At 40.1% G+C, this 17,839-nt stretch overlaps 2 protein-coding genes across 3 annotated transcripts in view; both read left to right on the forward strand.

The window, feature by feature from the left end:
• LOC306855561 (nectin 1a) overlaps nt 1–10,395 on the forward strand; it is a 36,607-nt gene extending 26,212 nt beyond the window's left edge. Inside the window, exons 6-8 of one of the 2 annotated variants that reach the window (XM_079394325.1) lie at nt 3,342–3,489; nt 9,199–9,265; nt 9,734–10,395. In XM_079394325.1, coding sequence (XP_079250451.1) covers nt 3,342–3,489; nt 9,199–9,265; nt 9,734–9,967 — 449 coding nt within the window. In that variant the 3' untranslated portion in view covers nt 9,968–10,395. Of the gene's footprint in view, nt 1–146; nt 2,879–3,341; nt 3,490–9,198; nt 9,266–9,733 lie in introns of those variants that run through there. The other variant, XM_079394324.1, reaches the window with a different exon arrangement.
• Nucleotides 10,396–12,427: 2,032 nt separating this feature from the next.
• LOC306855843 (V-set and immunoglobulin domain-containing protein 10-like 2) lies at nt 12,428–17,447 on the forward strand (the record flags this gene model as incomplete). The annotated part of the gene is made up of 12 exons (XM_079394759.1): nt 12,428–12,497; nt 12,787–13,140; nt 13,483–13,761; nt 13,876–14,151; nt 14,845–15,102; nt 15,185–15,445; nt 15,517–15,807; nt 15,958–16,269; nt 16,829–16,951; nt 17,047–17,071; nt 17,156–17,262; nt 17,347–17,447. 12 exons carry the CDS (start codon nt 12,428–12,430, stop codon nt 17,445–17,447), a joined length of 2,457 nt encoding a protein of 818 aa, XP_079250885.1.
• Between the last annotated feature and the right edge of the window lie 392 nt (nt 17,448–17,839).

The raw sequence follows: 17,839 nt of genomic DNA on the forward strand, positions 1-17,839 counted from the left end.
TAAATATGCAAGGCTTTTGGTATGACCCCACTTCCTGTTTTAAAAGGAAATATGCAAAACAGGAAAGAAAACAGTGCACAAGGTCTTTAACAACTCCATTCCACATTTGGTTATACTTAATTGAGGTGATCTCTTTCCTTACCCAGAATCCCCTAGCTATCCACACGAGGTGTCTCAGGAGCCACAGCAAGCTTTTGCCATCATTGGTGGAGCTGTTGTTTGTGGCACAGTGCTGTTGGCCGCCATTACGCTCCTGGTAGTGTTTTTATATCGCCGGAGATGCATGTTTAAAGGAGATTACAGTACCAAGAAGCAAATCCTTGGAAATAGTTACAGCAAGGCTGGCAACGTGCCGTCACACCCCTCATTGCCTCACAGTCTGACCTTCTCCGAAGACTCAGATGAAGAGAAGAAGCTGGAAATTTACAGAAGCTCCAGTATCTTAGGAAGAAGTGTTCAGGAGTTCCACAACTGCCATGACAGCAGGATGAAGGCCTACCACATGGGACTGATCGAGGACCATGAGAGATGCGGACATAGTGAGCAGACTTACATTTATGATTATGGATCTGAGGTGGAGGTCTCAGTGGACATGATTCCTCAGATGGACGGCTCTGTCATCTCTAAAGAAGAGTGGTATGTGTAGGACTCAAAACTTTGAGCTTCTCAGCATGGGCTTCTCAGCATCTTCTTGTTCCTTGTCATCTTCTTCCTTTTGAAGCAGGCTTTGGGATCCAAACTCACAATGGATTCAATTCACAGAGGACATTGTTGACATGAAAATCCAAACTGATGATGGATGTTTGGAGATTGACCAATGAATGGTCATGTTGTTGCCTTTGCCTGATAAAATTTCTCTGTTTCAAAATCTAGCGAGCTGTTTACAGCAGTCATCGTAATTATGCATAGATATTTGCATAATTATGCTGCCTCTTGAAATGCCTAATTTTAGACAAATTCTAAATCCGCATTACAATCTCTCACATAGAATGAGATGAATATGAGTTTTATTATGCAGTTCTAAGTTATATTTCTTATTCTTAAAAATAGCGATATTTAAATTTATTATTTTACCAATGTGAGCTTTGAGCTTAGCAACAGGCTAACTTGATAGTGAAATTGATAGTGATTTGTGTTCTTTCTGACCCCTTACGAAAATTAACCATGGTTTTAACCGCAGTTTAAAAGTTGGTATTTGTAGTAAAACTGTGGTTGTACAAATAGTAATCAATAGGCTACACCCAAAAAAACCAAAAACATGGTTAGCCTACTACACTTTTACTAAACCACGTGACGCACAGTGTTTCTGCCGATGTTGGCCTTGTAAATCGGTCATTTTCAGTGTTGTTTAGGATGCTGGCTCACAGGGTTTTCGAATAGTGCTGTTAGCCTAGCAACATACTAATTTCAAACTGTATTGGAATTGGTTGTAAATTGTGTTCAACCGTGTAGAGTGCTTTTTATGTGACACACTTAATTTGTACCTAAATTGGTTACTTTCAATGTTGTTTAGGATGTTGAATCAAAAGGTTTTGTTACAATGTTATTAGCTTAGCAACATGCTAACTTCAGACTGTATTGAAATCATTTATGTGTTGTGTTCTGTGTGGAGTGTTTGTGCTGTTCTCCTAGCAACATGCTAACTTCTATTGAAATCGATTGTGATTTGTGTTCCTTAGTATAGAGCACAATTTACGTAGGACAGAGAGTTTCTATGATGGCATCCTAAATCAGTTATTTTCCATTACGTTTAGGATGATGATTCAGGTTTTGTAACAGCGTTAACTTATCTCTAACATAAACTAGACATTTGTTTGGAAGAGAATACATGTCTCGACAGTGCCGTTGTATTGAGAAAGAATTTTCGCCTCGGGATAGTGTTTACTTAAGAGCAGTTGAAACTTCACTATAACCTATTGTGAAAGTCTTACACTGTGCATATAATTTTGTGCATGATTCATGGAAACATTGCCTTGTTTTGTCAGATATTGTGTTTTTTGTTAATTGAAACAGAATATTGAATTTCTGGCTGCTGTAGGTCACAGGTTCCATAATACAGTACAATAAACTGCACTGCAGTAGTCAAATACCACCTATAAAGAACATAAACGTGTATATAAACAATCACACAATTAAAATATGGCTGTAGCTTTTTAAGAGTCAATGCATGTCTCAGTGGCTGCAGTCTACAATATGAGTTCTTGTTTTGTATTTGAGGTTATTTAAGATGTTATGAAAACATTGTACTATAAAAGTGCTTTGAAATGCTAAATTATTTCATTTTTATGACACCGAGGAACAAACTGGTTGAATGTTACATGGTCTTTTGCAGGTGGTCTTCAGCTAATGTACTGTACTTCCATATGATGTGCTGTAAAATTTCTAATAGAATGTGTTTTGTGCTAATTGGAAAGATTTATGAGTGTTTTTTTTTTTTCATTTGTAAATTTCTTCTAGAAAGCAGCAAAGAGGTAATTTTCACCATAATGTTAGAAATTGCCCTATTGGTTCAGTAACATAAATTTGTTAACATTGCTTAAATAATTCAGGAAACTCTTGATGTGTTTTTGTGTCCTTTGAACCTCATTATGCTGCCAAGAACATATTCAGATATACAGTGTTTGTTTTTGCTGTAATCCTGTAATTTGTATTTATTGTAAAATCACAAGTGTTAATAAGTCTTGTGAATTCTCTGCTGACATAAAAATTGTATAAATCAATTCAGTTAAGATAGTGAAGATAAAAGTGTACCTATAGTGTCTTCTTCGTCTGATTATGAATAATGTTTTGCTTCAAATATATCAGAATCAATAAATGAATAAGCACATTTTTCCAAACAGAGCAATTCAAGTGGTACATTTGGGCTTATCTGATCAGGACATTCTTTGTGGTGTCGGTCACTTATTTTAGGTTGGGTATTGTCTGTTTCGAGTGCACACATTATGCCATTAACATCTCTTTTACAGCCATTAGAGCACCACATGACAAATCTCCTTTTTTCTAGCTGGCATTTACATTGTTGTTTTATGTACACAGTGACCTCCCATGAATCCCTTCCATGGCAGCCCCATTTGTTGGTTTGGTGTTGTTGGAGTTTGCACAAAAGAAGGGCATGAGATCCGGATGTGTGGGTTTTTTTCTCATCAACACAAAACAAGAGGACTAGGGCCATACAATAGAGCTATTCTCGTTAATGTTAGAGCGGAAACATGTTTCAGAGGCATGTCAGGTTTGAATACACAAGTACAACTGAGTATTAAGTCAATGACTTGATGTGTTATATAGTGTACTGTATATGGTGAAATTAGCAAGGAGATGCCCAACATGTATTTTTCCTGCAGAGAAACCCCAGCCACTGAGCACTGCAGAGAGGGTGATGGGTGTCCTTGGATGGGTGATTGCATTGGGCATCATCCTCAGTATAGCTGGCACAATATATTTGGTCAACAAACAGCAGCGGCACAAACATGCAGAGTCAGACAATGACTCGTAAGTATTCAACTCATTAAAATGCTACATTTGCAAGGATATATGTATACAATTCTGAGATTTCATTATTGAGGACTGAGTAGTGACTAAAGTGTCTACAAAGCATTTATTCTTACCTCACTTATTTTCCTAGCTAAATTATTAAAAACATTATATGTAATATTTTTAGAATTTCATTTTTATTTCATATAATTTAATCATATTAATTTCAAAATATATATTTCAACTAATATTTAAAAAAATACATATATGTGCTTATACACTCACCTAAGATTCAAGATTCAAGAGTTTTATTCGTCACATACACAATTATACAGAGTATAACCAGCAGTGAAATGTAGGTCAGGTCCGCTCCAAGGACAGTGCAATTATAAAGTATACAAATATTAAGAGAAGAAAAGTAGAAAAAAATAAAATAAAAAGAATAAAATAAAAAGATAGATAAAAAATATAAATATAAATGTGCAGGTCAGTATGTTGTTGACTTAAATAGTACTAAGAGGAATGTGCAAAATAATGTGCAAAAAAGTTGTACAGGGTATATAATAGCAGCAATATGAGGTAGAGAAAAATTATGAATAGCTTATTGATATGGTGATATTTACATGGAGTCAAGTGATGTTATGACACAGAGTTAGAGTTTAGGAGCCTGATTGCCTGGGGGAAGAAGCTCCTCCTAAGTCTCTCAGTTTTTGCCATCAGGCTACGGAAGCGCTTACCAGATGGAAGCAAAGTGAATAGCTGGTTACCAGGGTGATTTGAGTCCTTGATTATTTTGACAGCTCTATTTTTGCAGCGTTTGAGGTAGATGTCCTGCAGAGAGGGGAGAGCAGACCCTGAGATGCGCTCAGCTAAGCGCACAACTCTCTGTAGTGCTTTGCAGTCCTGATTTGAGCTGTTTCCATACCACACTGAGATGCACTGAGTCAATACACTTTCTATGGTCCCTGAATAGAAAGTTTTCAGGATTGCTGGTGAGACCCTGAATTTCCTCAGCTGTCGCAGATGGTACAGTCTTTGCCTGGCTTTCTTTACCTGAGTTTGGATGTGTGTAGTCCAAGTCAGGTTCTCGGAGATGTTTACACCGAGGTACTTGAAGCTACTCACCCTCTCCACAGGGGTCCCACTGATCATAAGAGGTGTGTAGGGCTGCTGCTGTCTCTTCCTGAAGTCCATGATCAGCTCTTTAGTTTTGCTCACATTCAGAGAGAGACAGTTTTCCTGGCACCATGATGTGAGTCTCTCTACCTCGTCCAATTATGCGGTCTCATCGTTGTTGGAGATGAGGCCCAGAACCACAGTATCATCAGCGAATTTGACAATAGATGTGGAGCTGTGAGAGGACACGCAGTCATGCGTGTAGAGAGAGTAGAGCAGGGGACTCAGGACACAGCCCTGTGGGGCTCCTGTGTTCAGAGTGATGGAGTTTGAGGTGAACTGGCCAACTTTCACCACTTGAGGTCTGCCGGTGAGGAAGTCTTGAATCCAGTCACAGAGTGAGGAGTTTAGGCCGAGGTCTGTGAGTTTAGATGCCAGCTTGATGGGGACTATAGTGTTGAAAGCTGAGCTATAGTCAATGAATAGCAGCCTTACATAATTTCCATTGTTGCTATCCAAGTGTGTGAGGGAAGAGTGGAGAACGTGAGAAATGGCATCGTCCGTGGATCTGTTTGGGCGATAGGCAAACTGAAGAGGGTCCAGAGTATCAGGGATGGAGGAGCAAATGTGGCTCTTTACAAGTCTCTCAAAAACCTTCATGACTATAGATGTGAGGGCAACTGGGCGATAGTCATTCAGGCAAGAGGGTTTATTGTTCTTTGGCACAGGGATAATGATGGATTTTTTGAATGAGGTGGGAACCACGGCGGTAGCAAGGGACTCATTAAAGATAGAAGTGAACAAACCAGCGAGCTGATCGGCGCAGGACCTCAGAACACGGCCGGTTATCCCATCAGGTCCGGCTGCTTTCCTGACGTTCACTCCCTTTAGCGCCCTCCGAACCTCATCCTCCGACACGGTGATTACAGGATCATCGCTGCTCTGCCTGTTGCTTCCAGACGCGCTGGTCGGCAGAAACGCGCCACCGCCGTTGCCATCGAAGCGGCCGTAGAAGATGTTTAACTCGTCGGCCAGCAACGGATCTGCTCTCACCTCCGCGGAGGATTTGTTTCCGAAGTCACAGATGGTCCTCAGTCCCTGCCACATCCGTCGAGAGTCGTTGAGCTGGAAATGAGACTCAATTCTCTCTCTGTATCTGTGTTTGGCGGCTCTTACTGCGCGTCGGAGAGCATAGCACGATGCTTTGTACTCGCTCGTATTCCCAGACAGAAGAGCCTCATTATAAGCGGCGGTGCGTGTGTTAACCGCGGCATGGATTGTTCTGTCCACCCACGGTTTCTGATTGGAGAATGTCCTTATCGTTATTGTTTCTGTAGCTTGCTCGGTTAGCGTGTTTACGAAGCTTAATGCTACATCCGTGAACTCGCTGACGTCAGAAGAACTCGCCCGGAACATGTCCCAGTCGACGTCATCAAGCGCCGCCTGCAGCATAGTCTCTGAGTGGGAGGACCAGCGCGTCACTACTCTCTGCACCGGAGGTTCCTGAACGAGCCTTTGTTTGTATCTCGGTGTTAGAAAGATGGCGGCATGGTCCGATTTGCCAAAAGCCGGTAGTGAGCGGGCTTTGTAGGCATCCTTGAACTGAGTGTAGCAATGATCCAGTGTGTTTGGTCCTCTAGTTGGACAGGATACATGTTGGTAAAAGTTCGGCATGACCTGCTTGAGGTTGGCTTTGTTAAAGTCCCCCGCGATGATGAAGGCAGCGTCAGGATGTTTGTTAATGTGGCCGCTGAGCACATCGTGAAGTTTAGACAAAGCCAAGCCAGTGTCCGCCTGTGGTGGAATGTACACAGCAGTAACAATGATCGATAAAAACTCCCGGGGCAGATAAAATGGGCGGCAGATAATGGAAAGATGTTCCAGATGAGGCGAGCAGGAACGCGACAGAATGGAGATATTCCTGGGGTCACACCATTTCTTGTTGATCATGAAACATACTCCTCCACCCCTGGATTTACCGGCCTCTGCTGTTCTGTCCGTCCGAAAGACAGAGAAGTTATCACTCGGCATTACAGCAGTGTCCGGGACCGAGGACGAAAGCCACGTTTCTGACAAACAAAGGATGTTACAGTCCCTAATGTCCCGTTGGAAACTAATCCTGGCTCTAAGATCGTCCATCTTATTCTCCAAGGATTGGACATTAGCGAGGAGAATGCTTGGGAGAGGAGGACTGTGAGCCCTTTTCCTGAGTCTGACTCGAATTCCAGCGCGCTTCCCGCGGTGTTTCTTGATCCGTCGCCTCGGGGGGGGTGTTGTTTATCTCCGCGTTCCGAAGAATCTCCAGAGGCCACGCAGGATTCGTGGATAAAGTGTCCTGAAACAGGTTGGTGTAGCGGTTTCCAATGTCCAAAAGTGTTTCTATGTTGTAGGTGATCAGTGCCGACGTGAGATGTGTAAAAAGAGAAAGTAAAACTAAGTAAAAAGGAAGGTAGAAGCAAATTCTCAGTGGAGCGAACCTAACGGCGTCCGAACACAGCGGCGCCATCTTGTAAACCTAAAGGATTATTAGGAACACCATACTAATACTGTGTTTGACCCCCTTTCGCCTTCAGAACTGCCTTAATTCTACGTGGCATTGATTCAACAAGGTGCTGAAAGCATTCTTTAGAAATGTTGGCCCATATTGATAGGATAGCATCTTGCAGTTGATGGAGATTTGTGGGATGCACATCCAGGGCACGAAGCTCCCGTTCCACCACATCCCAAAGATGCTCTATTGGGTTGAGATCTGGTGACTGTGGGGGCCATTTTAGTACAGTGAACTCATTGTCATGTTCAAGAAACCAATTTGAAATGATTCGAGCTTTGTGACATGGTGCATTATCCTGCTGGAAGTAGCCATCAGAGGATGGGTACATGGTGGTCATAAAGGGATGGACATGGTCAGAAACAATGCTCAGGTAGGCCGTGGCATTTAAACGATGCCCAATTGGCACTAAGGGGCCTAAAGTGTGCCAAGAAAACATCCCCCACACCATTACACCACCACCACCAGCCTGCACAGTGGTAACAAGGCATGATGGATCCATGTTCTCATTCTGTTTATGCCAAATTCTGACTCTACCATCTGAAACTCTACCATCTGAATGTCTCAACAGAAATCGAGACTCATCAGACCAGGCAACATTTTTCCAGTCTTCAACCGTCCAATTTTGGTGAGCTCGTGCAAATTGTAGCCTCTTTTTCCTATTTGTAGTGGAGATGAGTGGTACCCGGTGGGGTCTTCTGCTGTTGTAGCCCATCCGCCTCAAGGTTGTGCGTGTTGTGGCTTCACAAATGCTCTGCTGCATACCTCGGTTGTAACGAGTGGTTATTTCAGTCAAAGTTGCTCTTCTATCAGCTTGAATCAGTCGGCCCATTCTCCTCTGACCTCTAGCATCAACAAGGCATTTTCGCCCACAGGACTGCCGCATACTGGATGTTTTTCCCTTTTCACACCATTCTTTGTAAACCCTAGAAATGGTTGTGCGTGAAAATCCCAGTAACTGAGCTGATTGTGAAATACTCAGACCGGCCCGTCTGGCACCAACAACCATGCCACGCTCAAAATTGCTTAAATCACCTTTCTTTCCCATTCTGACATTCAGTTTGGAGTTCAGGAGATTGTCTTGACCAGGAACAGACCCCTAAATGCATTGAAGCAACTGCCATGTGATTGGTTGATTAGATAATTGCATTAATGAGAAATTGAACAGGTGTTCCTAATAATCCTTTAGGTGAGTGTATATGACATACCCCTGGTTTCACAGACAAGGCTTAAGCTAGTCCTAGACTAAAATACATATTTGAGCTGTCTCAACTGAAAATATCTTGCTCTGACATGTCTTAAAATATTTCAGTGTCATTGTTCTGTGTCAAGATGCACACCTTAATGTTTTCTTCTAAGGCATTTTTATAAATGTTGCTTAAATATTAACTAAGGCCTAGTCCTGGCTTAAACTAAGCCCCGTTTGTGAAACCGGGCCTTAATGTTTTACAATATAAAAAGTCTGTATATATATTTTCTAATATTTTGTATTTATTTATTTTAATAAATACATATTATTTGTATGTGCTTATGTATAATAGATGTATTATTTTATAATATTACAAACGGTGTGTATATGTATATATATAGTGTATACATTTTAATCATATTAATTTTTATATTTTATATTTTGTATTTATTTTAATAAATACATGTTATTTAACTAATATTTAATGTGTGTGTTTAATATAATGTATATATTATTATGGTCTTACATGATTAGTATTATAGACATAAATAAATATAATAATATAATTTGAAGATATATTAAATATTCTAAATATATGAAATATAATGTTATAATATATGTATATACAAGTAATATTGTTTATGACTTTTAACATTCTCATTGTAGTCTTTTACTTTATTGGACAAACAATTATGCCAAAGCTAAAATTATATAACTATATTAGTTATAACTAACCTTATAGGTAATGTTTTCAATGATATGGTGTGCTTTTAGTAAAATTGCTGGGACAAAAAACAAAATGAAACTAGCCTGTAGTTATTTTATGGCATTGTTGTAGTTAAGACCCTCTATCTCTCCCTCTCTATTGTTGCAGAGATAGTTCTTCTCCTGCCCACAAAAAGCCTTCCTCGTCTAAAAAGAAAGCAGCGGATGACTTCCAGGTAAGAGAGCACTCAGTAAAGCCACAGAAACACCAGTAAGGGCTCTGGCCATTTTATCAGATGAAAAGATGCACTAATGCACCATGGTCTGGCTACCGACCTGAAAAGAGGTACTGAAGCTTTAATGATAAACCTGAATTGCCTCTGGCCTCATAGACATAGTGAGCAGAGAACGCCTCCTACTGGAGAAGAGAACAAACACGCTGTTACTTTCTCCCTAATAGTTAATTATCACAGAGTATGTTTTAGCAATAATGCCATATAACTTCCTTGAACTTTGCTACTTTTGAAACATTTATGTATTCTGAATAGGAAAAAAGGTCCAAACTTGATTGTGTCAGCACCAGCATGCGTAATATCAGGGTGACAGTGTCAGCCGAGTGCCGGAGCGCACTCATTAAATATGCAGAGCGCTCATTCTTTCCTACTTCGTTCTCTCTATCTGACCTTGTATCTTTGTTCCCACAGAGCCCCGGGAGGTTCTACGATGAGCTCCCAAACACAGCCGACTACGTGAGTTACCGTTTGGCGTGTAACAAAGAGGATTATCTGGAGCAACACTCTCCTCCCATTCAACCTCCTCTGACCTTCCTGCCCCAAAATCCCTCCACTCAGCACGGTAACCAAAACGCCGTATTCACGTACCCCACACCCCCCGGCCCCATCTCCTCATACACCTTCCCCAAAGAACAGTATGTATAAATACCTTCTCGACCTCTTTCTCTTTCTGTCTTTCTTCAGTTGCTCTGGTCATTGTGTACTTTTTTACTGTCTTCTTTCTGGATAGATCTTTTTTTATATATATATAATTCTCTAAGCATAATAGGATTTGCATGCATATTCTCACATGTTTTATTAATATTGCTTAGAATTATTCTGCAAATAATTACAGATAAAAGCAGAGTAGATTCAGGATGAATAAATCTGATTCTCATTGTCTTAAAGTAGGTTGGTGGTCCATACACCCCATTTATAACAGGCCCATATTGTTTATTGTATTCTGTACAGTTATGCATCACTGCATTGTTTTGGGATGTCATTTGGGATTCCCACTGTATTTGTTTAATTTCTAAGCAGGTATTTTTGCTGCTTTCGTAATAGTAAACTTGCAACAATAACATGGTAGCAGTAAAAAATAAAAAAAATCTTGAAAAAACTATTAAAATAATCATAATATGTATGAACTACTGTATTTAATTGCATTGCATTAAAACGGGTCTTTTTGCTGCTTTTGTAATAGTGAAATTTGCAACAATCACATAATCTGACCAATACTTCACAAAATAATTATTATTCGTATTTCTTTGCATCTTTAAACTGTATATTCTGTATATATATATATATATATATATATGTATGTATGTGAGAGTTTTTTTTTTTACATGCACACCAGCAAATTCCAGGAAGTATTTATGTAGAACTGTGAATCTCTTTGGTCATTTGTCCTTTATTAATGTTTACATTATGCTTTGTGACATTCATGCACAATGGTACAAAGTTCTTCCATGCACTGCAACTCTAACTGCATAATGATATTATATAGTGTATTTATATAGTGTATAGAGCACGAGAAAGTGTGCAAAAATGTGATGGATTACATTATATGTATGTGTGTGTTGTTACACTGACCATATGGTATTGAATAAGTTGTTAATGATGTAATGTAATTTTAATATTTTAACCATTTGTGATTTTTTGTTTCTCTTTTCTACTAATAAATACATAAATACATAAACATAGGTTTCAATGCTAATTTTTAGGTTTAGTATGTCTGATTATAACTGATAAGTTTGAATATTCTTCTTGCATTTAAGCATGAAATGCAAAGGGTTATAAGGAAGTTATTGTGATGATTACACAAGATTTATAATGAAATAGTAATCTGATTAAATTTATTTATAGATTGCATTTAATATACATGACATACTGTATGTCATCTGGCGTGAAAAACATGACAGATCACAGCTGGTTTGTCTGGTTATAGAACTGATTTGCGCTAACAAAACTCAGATTATAAACTATTTGTATGAGTGTGTGTGTGTGAGCAGTGAAGCAGCTGTAAACCTCTTGTGTTCAGTATTCAAAAGTATTCAAAACCTCTGAATGCCATTGCATTAGATAACAAAATATCAAACCAATAGGTTAATTTAAAGAGATAACAAACATTATTAAACAAATATTATTTGTATGCATACACAATGGTAATGTCATATCTATCATTTAATTTTAATTGGCATCTGTGTACAGTATATGGGTGTCCACTCTTGCGTTCTTAAATGTCTTTCCTGGTGTGTTTATGCACTTTACATGGAAGCGTAACATGAGAAACTCATGAATGAATGTAGGGAGCACTCTGCTTCTCCTCCGCTTGGCTTAGCTGTTGCGGCTGGAAACACGCACGCATGCACACACACACACACACACACACACACACACACACACACACACACACACACACATTCTGACCTCAAACCCAGAGAGGGATGAGCTCAGAGAAGAGCTGGGATCTGTGATTAAAGTGCATCTCCTCAGGCTGTGATGAACCTGGCTAACTAACCTTGGAATCCTATTTAGAATTTTTTAATTGCACATTAGTCACATCCTACCTTTATATGCAGTCTCTGCATTAAAACATTTTGGTAGTTAGACATGGATTGCATGGATGGTTAAAGTTATCAAATCCAGACTGATGAAAAAGATGTCTTACTGAGTTCATGAATGCTATAAAACCATTATTAAAGCACTGTTATTTATTATTAGCAACTTTTTTATTTATATAAGAGAATAAATCATTGTGTTGGAATTTGACATGTACAGAGGTTTTTTCTTTCTCACTGTGGGAGATGGAATGCAAGAACGGTCATCAATCCCGCCACCTTCAATAATATATGAGACGTTGTGTCATCCTAAACCTTTCTACTCCAATCCACTGTATTCTTGTTCATGGAGGGGAAGGTCTGTGAATTATTCAAGCTAAATCAGTTTAGAAAGACTCAGCTGCCTCTTTCTCTCATTGAGCTTGTGGATTTCAGCAGCAATCATAAGCTCAGAGAGGTCGCATAATATTTATTGGATATTTCTCTCTTTTATTATTATTTTGGAGACAGTTATTGTGCTTTTTTACATCTTGGTCAAGGCATTGGATATGAGAGTCATGGCACCATGTTCCACAGAGTTTTAGGGGTGCATTACATCTGCCTGATTGTTTTATTTCTACCCCTCTACCTTCAAGGTAAGAATATCAACAACCATTTTTTAATATTCAGTGCTGTCAAATAATTCTTCCAATCATATATTTGTTAACTGTTCCACTTGATTGGAAGTATTTATTTGCTTGCCCAATCTCTGATTTGTGGATTTATTTTGTGTTTTAGTACACCAACATGAGGAAAATTATATATATTCAAATTGTCAAAATGCAAGTGAAAAGAAATCCACTCATGATGCACCCTTTGCAACTTAATCAATGCTAATAATAACTGAGCACTGTCACCTTCAAAATTTTATGTGTGCTCTTCCAGGCGTAGAGATCTTGGACCCAGGGCAGGTGGTATACAGTGAGACCAGAACCAATGGTGTGGTGGGACAAGGAGTGATCTTGGAGTGTGGCCCTACCTTGCCCGATGTCTACATCTGGGGCTTCACCAAACCAGGCACAGACACCATCCGTGCCATTGTGTACAACTTTGGGAAGGGTCCTAAAATACAGAAATTAGCCAATGACTTGGGTAATCTGACAGTAATCAGCAACAGTGCCTCTCTGTCCATTGAGAAGCTTCCTCTGGCTGCAGAAGGAGTGTATACCTGCCAGGCACTGTATGATACCCTTGAAGGAGCCAAGCTGTATTACTACTATGTATTTCTGCGTGTTTTAGGTCAGTGGTAATCGAGTGTTGTCTAAGTACTGATCTGAACAATGGCTAAATTTTAGGTTGCCCCTGACAATTACCAGCATATATTCTTCTTAACTATAGCGTATGCAGTACATCAAAACTATTGTTATATTGCTGGTTGAGTATAACTAGTTAAGTATAAGTTATGATGTTGGCATGAACTGTTTGATGTTACCATCTGCTAAATGAATAAATGTAAAGGTAATTTCCAAGAAAAGGTTAAACTGAACCAACATTAATGTTTTATTTTTTAGGTTGCGCTAGTAAAGCCACTCTTTCACGGTTTATCAGTAACAAGGCTCTATTTTGTAATGACTTTAACAGTGCCAGTGACCAATCCTTACATTGTGATGAGCGACTCTTCGCCAGTGGAGGGCACGTCAGTGACCATGCGCTGTGGCCTGGAGAACGGCACAAGGCCTATTAATTATATATGGGAACAGGAGAGCCGGGAAAGCCAGCTCACCACGGTGGCCGAGATCTATGACGACAACCGATTAAATGTCACTGATGTCAACCGAAATCACACTGGATGGTACAGGTGTATTGCCAGCAACCAGGTCAACCAGCAGCGGAGTGACCGAGTCTGGCTTGACACCATTTGTAAGAGACTCCTAAATAGTCTTTGAAATACACAACAAAATTTGATGCATCTTATCGTTTTAGTGTGCAATTTCAAGAGGATATCCTAGGTAAATATCTCTGTTTTTTTTCCAGTTGGTCCAGACCAGCCTCAGATCGATGTCACCCCTTATTCAGTGACGGAGCGAGGTTATTCTGCCCTGGAAAGAGAGACTGTTTCTCTCCTGTGTCAAGCTTCTTCTAATCCCCCAAGTCAGTACGTTTGGTTCTACAACAACTCCCAGGTGTACGCAGGTCCCCAGTACACCATCATCAGGATCCTCCGCATACACACGGGCCACTACGCATGCCTGGCTCAGAACACTTATCTCAACACCCGCTCCAGGAAAACCATCACCCTCACCGTCTACTGTGAGTGCTCCCACAAACCACTGCCTGGATTCTGGTGGCCACCTTTCAACCTGCCCTTCTATAGCTTCCTCAAGTTCCTTCTGAAATTTCTTGCGTTTGCTTCCTCTTACACCTTTTCCTTCACACTAATACACTCACACGAAGGTACAGACAGTAAACAAAGGTGTCAGACTTCCAGAGTGGTCGATTGTGAACGTGCATCTGGAGGAGGTGAAGGACAGTTCTGAGAGCTGAAGGTATACAGCTGGTGTGATTGTTTCTGTGCTATGACAAGTCAAGAAAGGTCAGGAGGCCTTGTATTGTTTTGTCATAACACCTCAATCTCCCCTTCATGCCTTGAATGTACATCTATTCTTGACTTACTGGGGTACTAACAACCCCACTGATACTGTATACTAACACAGCAACACCTTCTCATGATATGACTTCAAATTTGGCTCAATTGTGGCAGGAATGATAAAGAAGATCCTAATGGGTGATGTTTTTAACAGATACCAATGCAGTTCTCTTGAACTTTCTAGAAGTAGACTAGCTGTTACCACTGTGTAGATGAATAATAGACACCTAATCCGACCTCTTCGTTTGGCTCAATTTCAGGAACACTTCTCTGCCTCTATCAGTTTCCTAAATTGGCCCAAATCACCTAAGATCCAATTCACTGCCCTGTGTTACACAGTCATTTTGTTCCCACAGATCCTCCAGATGGCGCTCCGACTTGCTCAATCCTACCAGTAAACAATCACACTGACCTGACCCTCCAGTGTACCTGGGAGGGCAGTATCCCTGCAGCCTCTTTGAAATGGACCCCGTATGTGTTTGGAGAAGAGAGCGAGGGACTCACAAACATCACCAAGATTCAGAAAGGTCAAGAGACTGCAAACAACTCCATCTTCATCTGCCAAGGCTCCCACATCGCATCGAATGAAATCAAAAGATGCAGTGTCAGAACTTGTAAGTATAAAACCAAGAGCACCTTGTTCACTTTGAGATCAAAAAAGGTCAGTAAATAGTTTCTACATTCTCTTTATCCCAGGGATGCCCTACAGTGAGCCAAAGTGTTCTGCATATGCAACTCGAAACAATGAGTACCTAATGCTGTCCTGCTCCTGGGAAGGAGGGTTTCCTCGAGCACTGGTGTGGTGGGCCTCCAGTTCAGGAGACATGCAAGGCACATCTGAGGAGAACGCAAATATCCTGGTTTTGCGGTCAAGTGCTACCTACAGTGGCAAGGCCTTTGTATGCCATGCAAAACATCCATTGGCTAAGGAGACAAAACAGTGCGTTTTAAAACTAGGTAAGAAAGGGTCAATCAATATTCTTGTGTCTGTAAAACAATCCTTTAAAAACTTTTCTTACTGTTTTTAGAGGCACCAGTCCTAGTGACCCAGCGCAGTATGATGACTGTCTATGAGGGCAGTGATGCCCAACTCACCTGCATCTTGAGTAGAAACTACCCTGTCACAGAGATCACCTGGTTCAACAATCTGAAGCAGCATGTGAATGAGATTCCTAAGAAGTACGTCCTAGAGCGAGCTGCTGCCTGGACCAACTTGACAGTGCGGGAAACGGACAGCAACAAAGACAGTGGCCATTACTGGTGTTCAGCTACCAATGCTGTCGGTGGGGCAGAGATCCCCATTATGCTGATGGTGAAGAGTAAGCAAGCTTTAACATATTACACCGACACACTACACACTTTACAAGGTAGATAGGCACAAGGATGCATGCTATCTTTCTCAACTCCAGTAGCTCACTCTTTGGTTATATTAACTGGTTTTACAAATTATTTACCATTTAAATTTTCAGGGTACCCAATGCCCCCAAATATAAGCATCAGTAAGATCATTTACAACAGTCGTCAAAGGACCGATGTTGACCTAGAGTGGAAGCTCCAGACTGAGGGTAACCTCACCGGGTTTTTCATTGAACACCAGAGGCTCCCTGAACCTGTGAAGAAAAGAAGCAATGACCTTCCCTGGCAGAAACTGGCAGCAGATCTAGACCATGATTCCCGACACTACCAAATCAACAGTCTGGATCCCACTGGAGCCTATGCATTTCGTGTTACTGCCATCAACCACCACACCACTGGAAACCCTTCAGAGATAAAGAGCCCAGGTAAGAACACTTGCAAAGACATTGAATATCAGTGCATATCTAAACATGGATAACATAATAATTTACATTAAAATACAGAAAGGTGGCAGGATATAATTTGATGCTGTTTTAAGATTGGATTTTATTTTATTGCGAAACAACAACTTTTTTGTTACCACTCACTGTAAATCTAATGCTGTTGTTTTTTTTGTTTTGTTGTCCATTCAGGTGAAATGCACAAACACTTGACCACTTTCATACCCACACATCTCCTTTCTTCTGTTCCTTTCCTCTTACATGATCTGCCTGTTAACTTGCCCTTTGTTCTTTCCTGAGGTTATTTTTCTAATCATCTCATTCTGTCTAATAATTAAAGAAAGTGCGTATAATCGTATATGCTAATGATGCTAAAACAACTAATTAACCCAAGTGTTTAAGCTTTTTCCCAAAAACCAGTAATATATATTACAATTGTGCAATATTATGTTGTAAACTCTTATGAAGATGTCCATTTGCCATGGTAAATTATGCAATTGTGACATTGATTTTGTGAAGCTGAAATAGGTATACTGTCTTCCAGCCGACCCTCCCTTCAATGCCTACCCTGCTGTGATCGGGGCAGCCATCGCAGGCATGATCATAGCCACACTAATCACTGTACTGCTCTTCATGTATGTGGTACGGAACCGCAACAATAACCCACGTGAGTTACACATCTTTAATGTTTCAAGAAATCAAACATTGGTTGGTTAACCCTGTAGCATGGTTCCATGCTAATACCATTTTCACACTTTACAGGGCTTCATGACTTGATATTTGGAAGGTATGTTTAAGAATTGATAATTTTGCAGGTAATTGATTTTATTTATTATTTCTTTACTACTTTAATACTATTTGTGCTTTTCAGGCAGAACAGCCAGTCTAGAGAGAACATTAACTTTCCTGAGGATGAGGGTAGTGGAACAGCAGAGGGGGAGAGAAGTACAGGACAACCAAGCCAATCAGCTAGTCCAGGTACATCATGCTGTTGGCACTTGTTCATCCAAGTGAGAATAATTAAACTTCAACTTTTATAAAATAAAAAACTTTTTCTTGCAGCGGCATCTATGGCACTGCCAAGGCCAACCGCAACACCTACAAACCTTCCCCCAGGCGAGGAGCCAGTCAACGTAACCATTACGGTCATGGCCTCAAGCTAAAGACAAAACCGATCGCAATCATGTTCATTACCATACATTCGCAACAGGATGATAACACTTTGGAGATCAGAAACACTTTTTCATCATCAATAGAAGTAAACAAAGGGGGGTGAAAAAAAAAAAGTGTTGAATGTAATTTTATACTAATATCAGTTTAAGAGTTAACTAGCAAGCACCTCCCTTTTACATAACAGCTTTAGATCAGCTAATTAGTTTTGGTATAACTAAAATACAAGCAAGTTTTGTTCATTAACAGCAGGATTGTTATACTTTTTGCTATATTTAACTGTTCTTGTGAGGTAATACAAAGCACATTTTAGCAATCTTTCTACATCAATACACAGATTACTTGAGCACTTTCCATGTGTCTATTTACAATGAACTAAACTGAT

This window comes from Barbus barbus (genome assembly GCF_936440315.1).
Source record: "Barbus barbus genome assembly, chromosome: 36".
Lineage (NCBI taxonomy): Eukaryota > Metazoa > Chordata > Actinopteri > Cypriniformes > Cyprinidae > Barbus > Barbus barbus.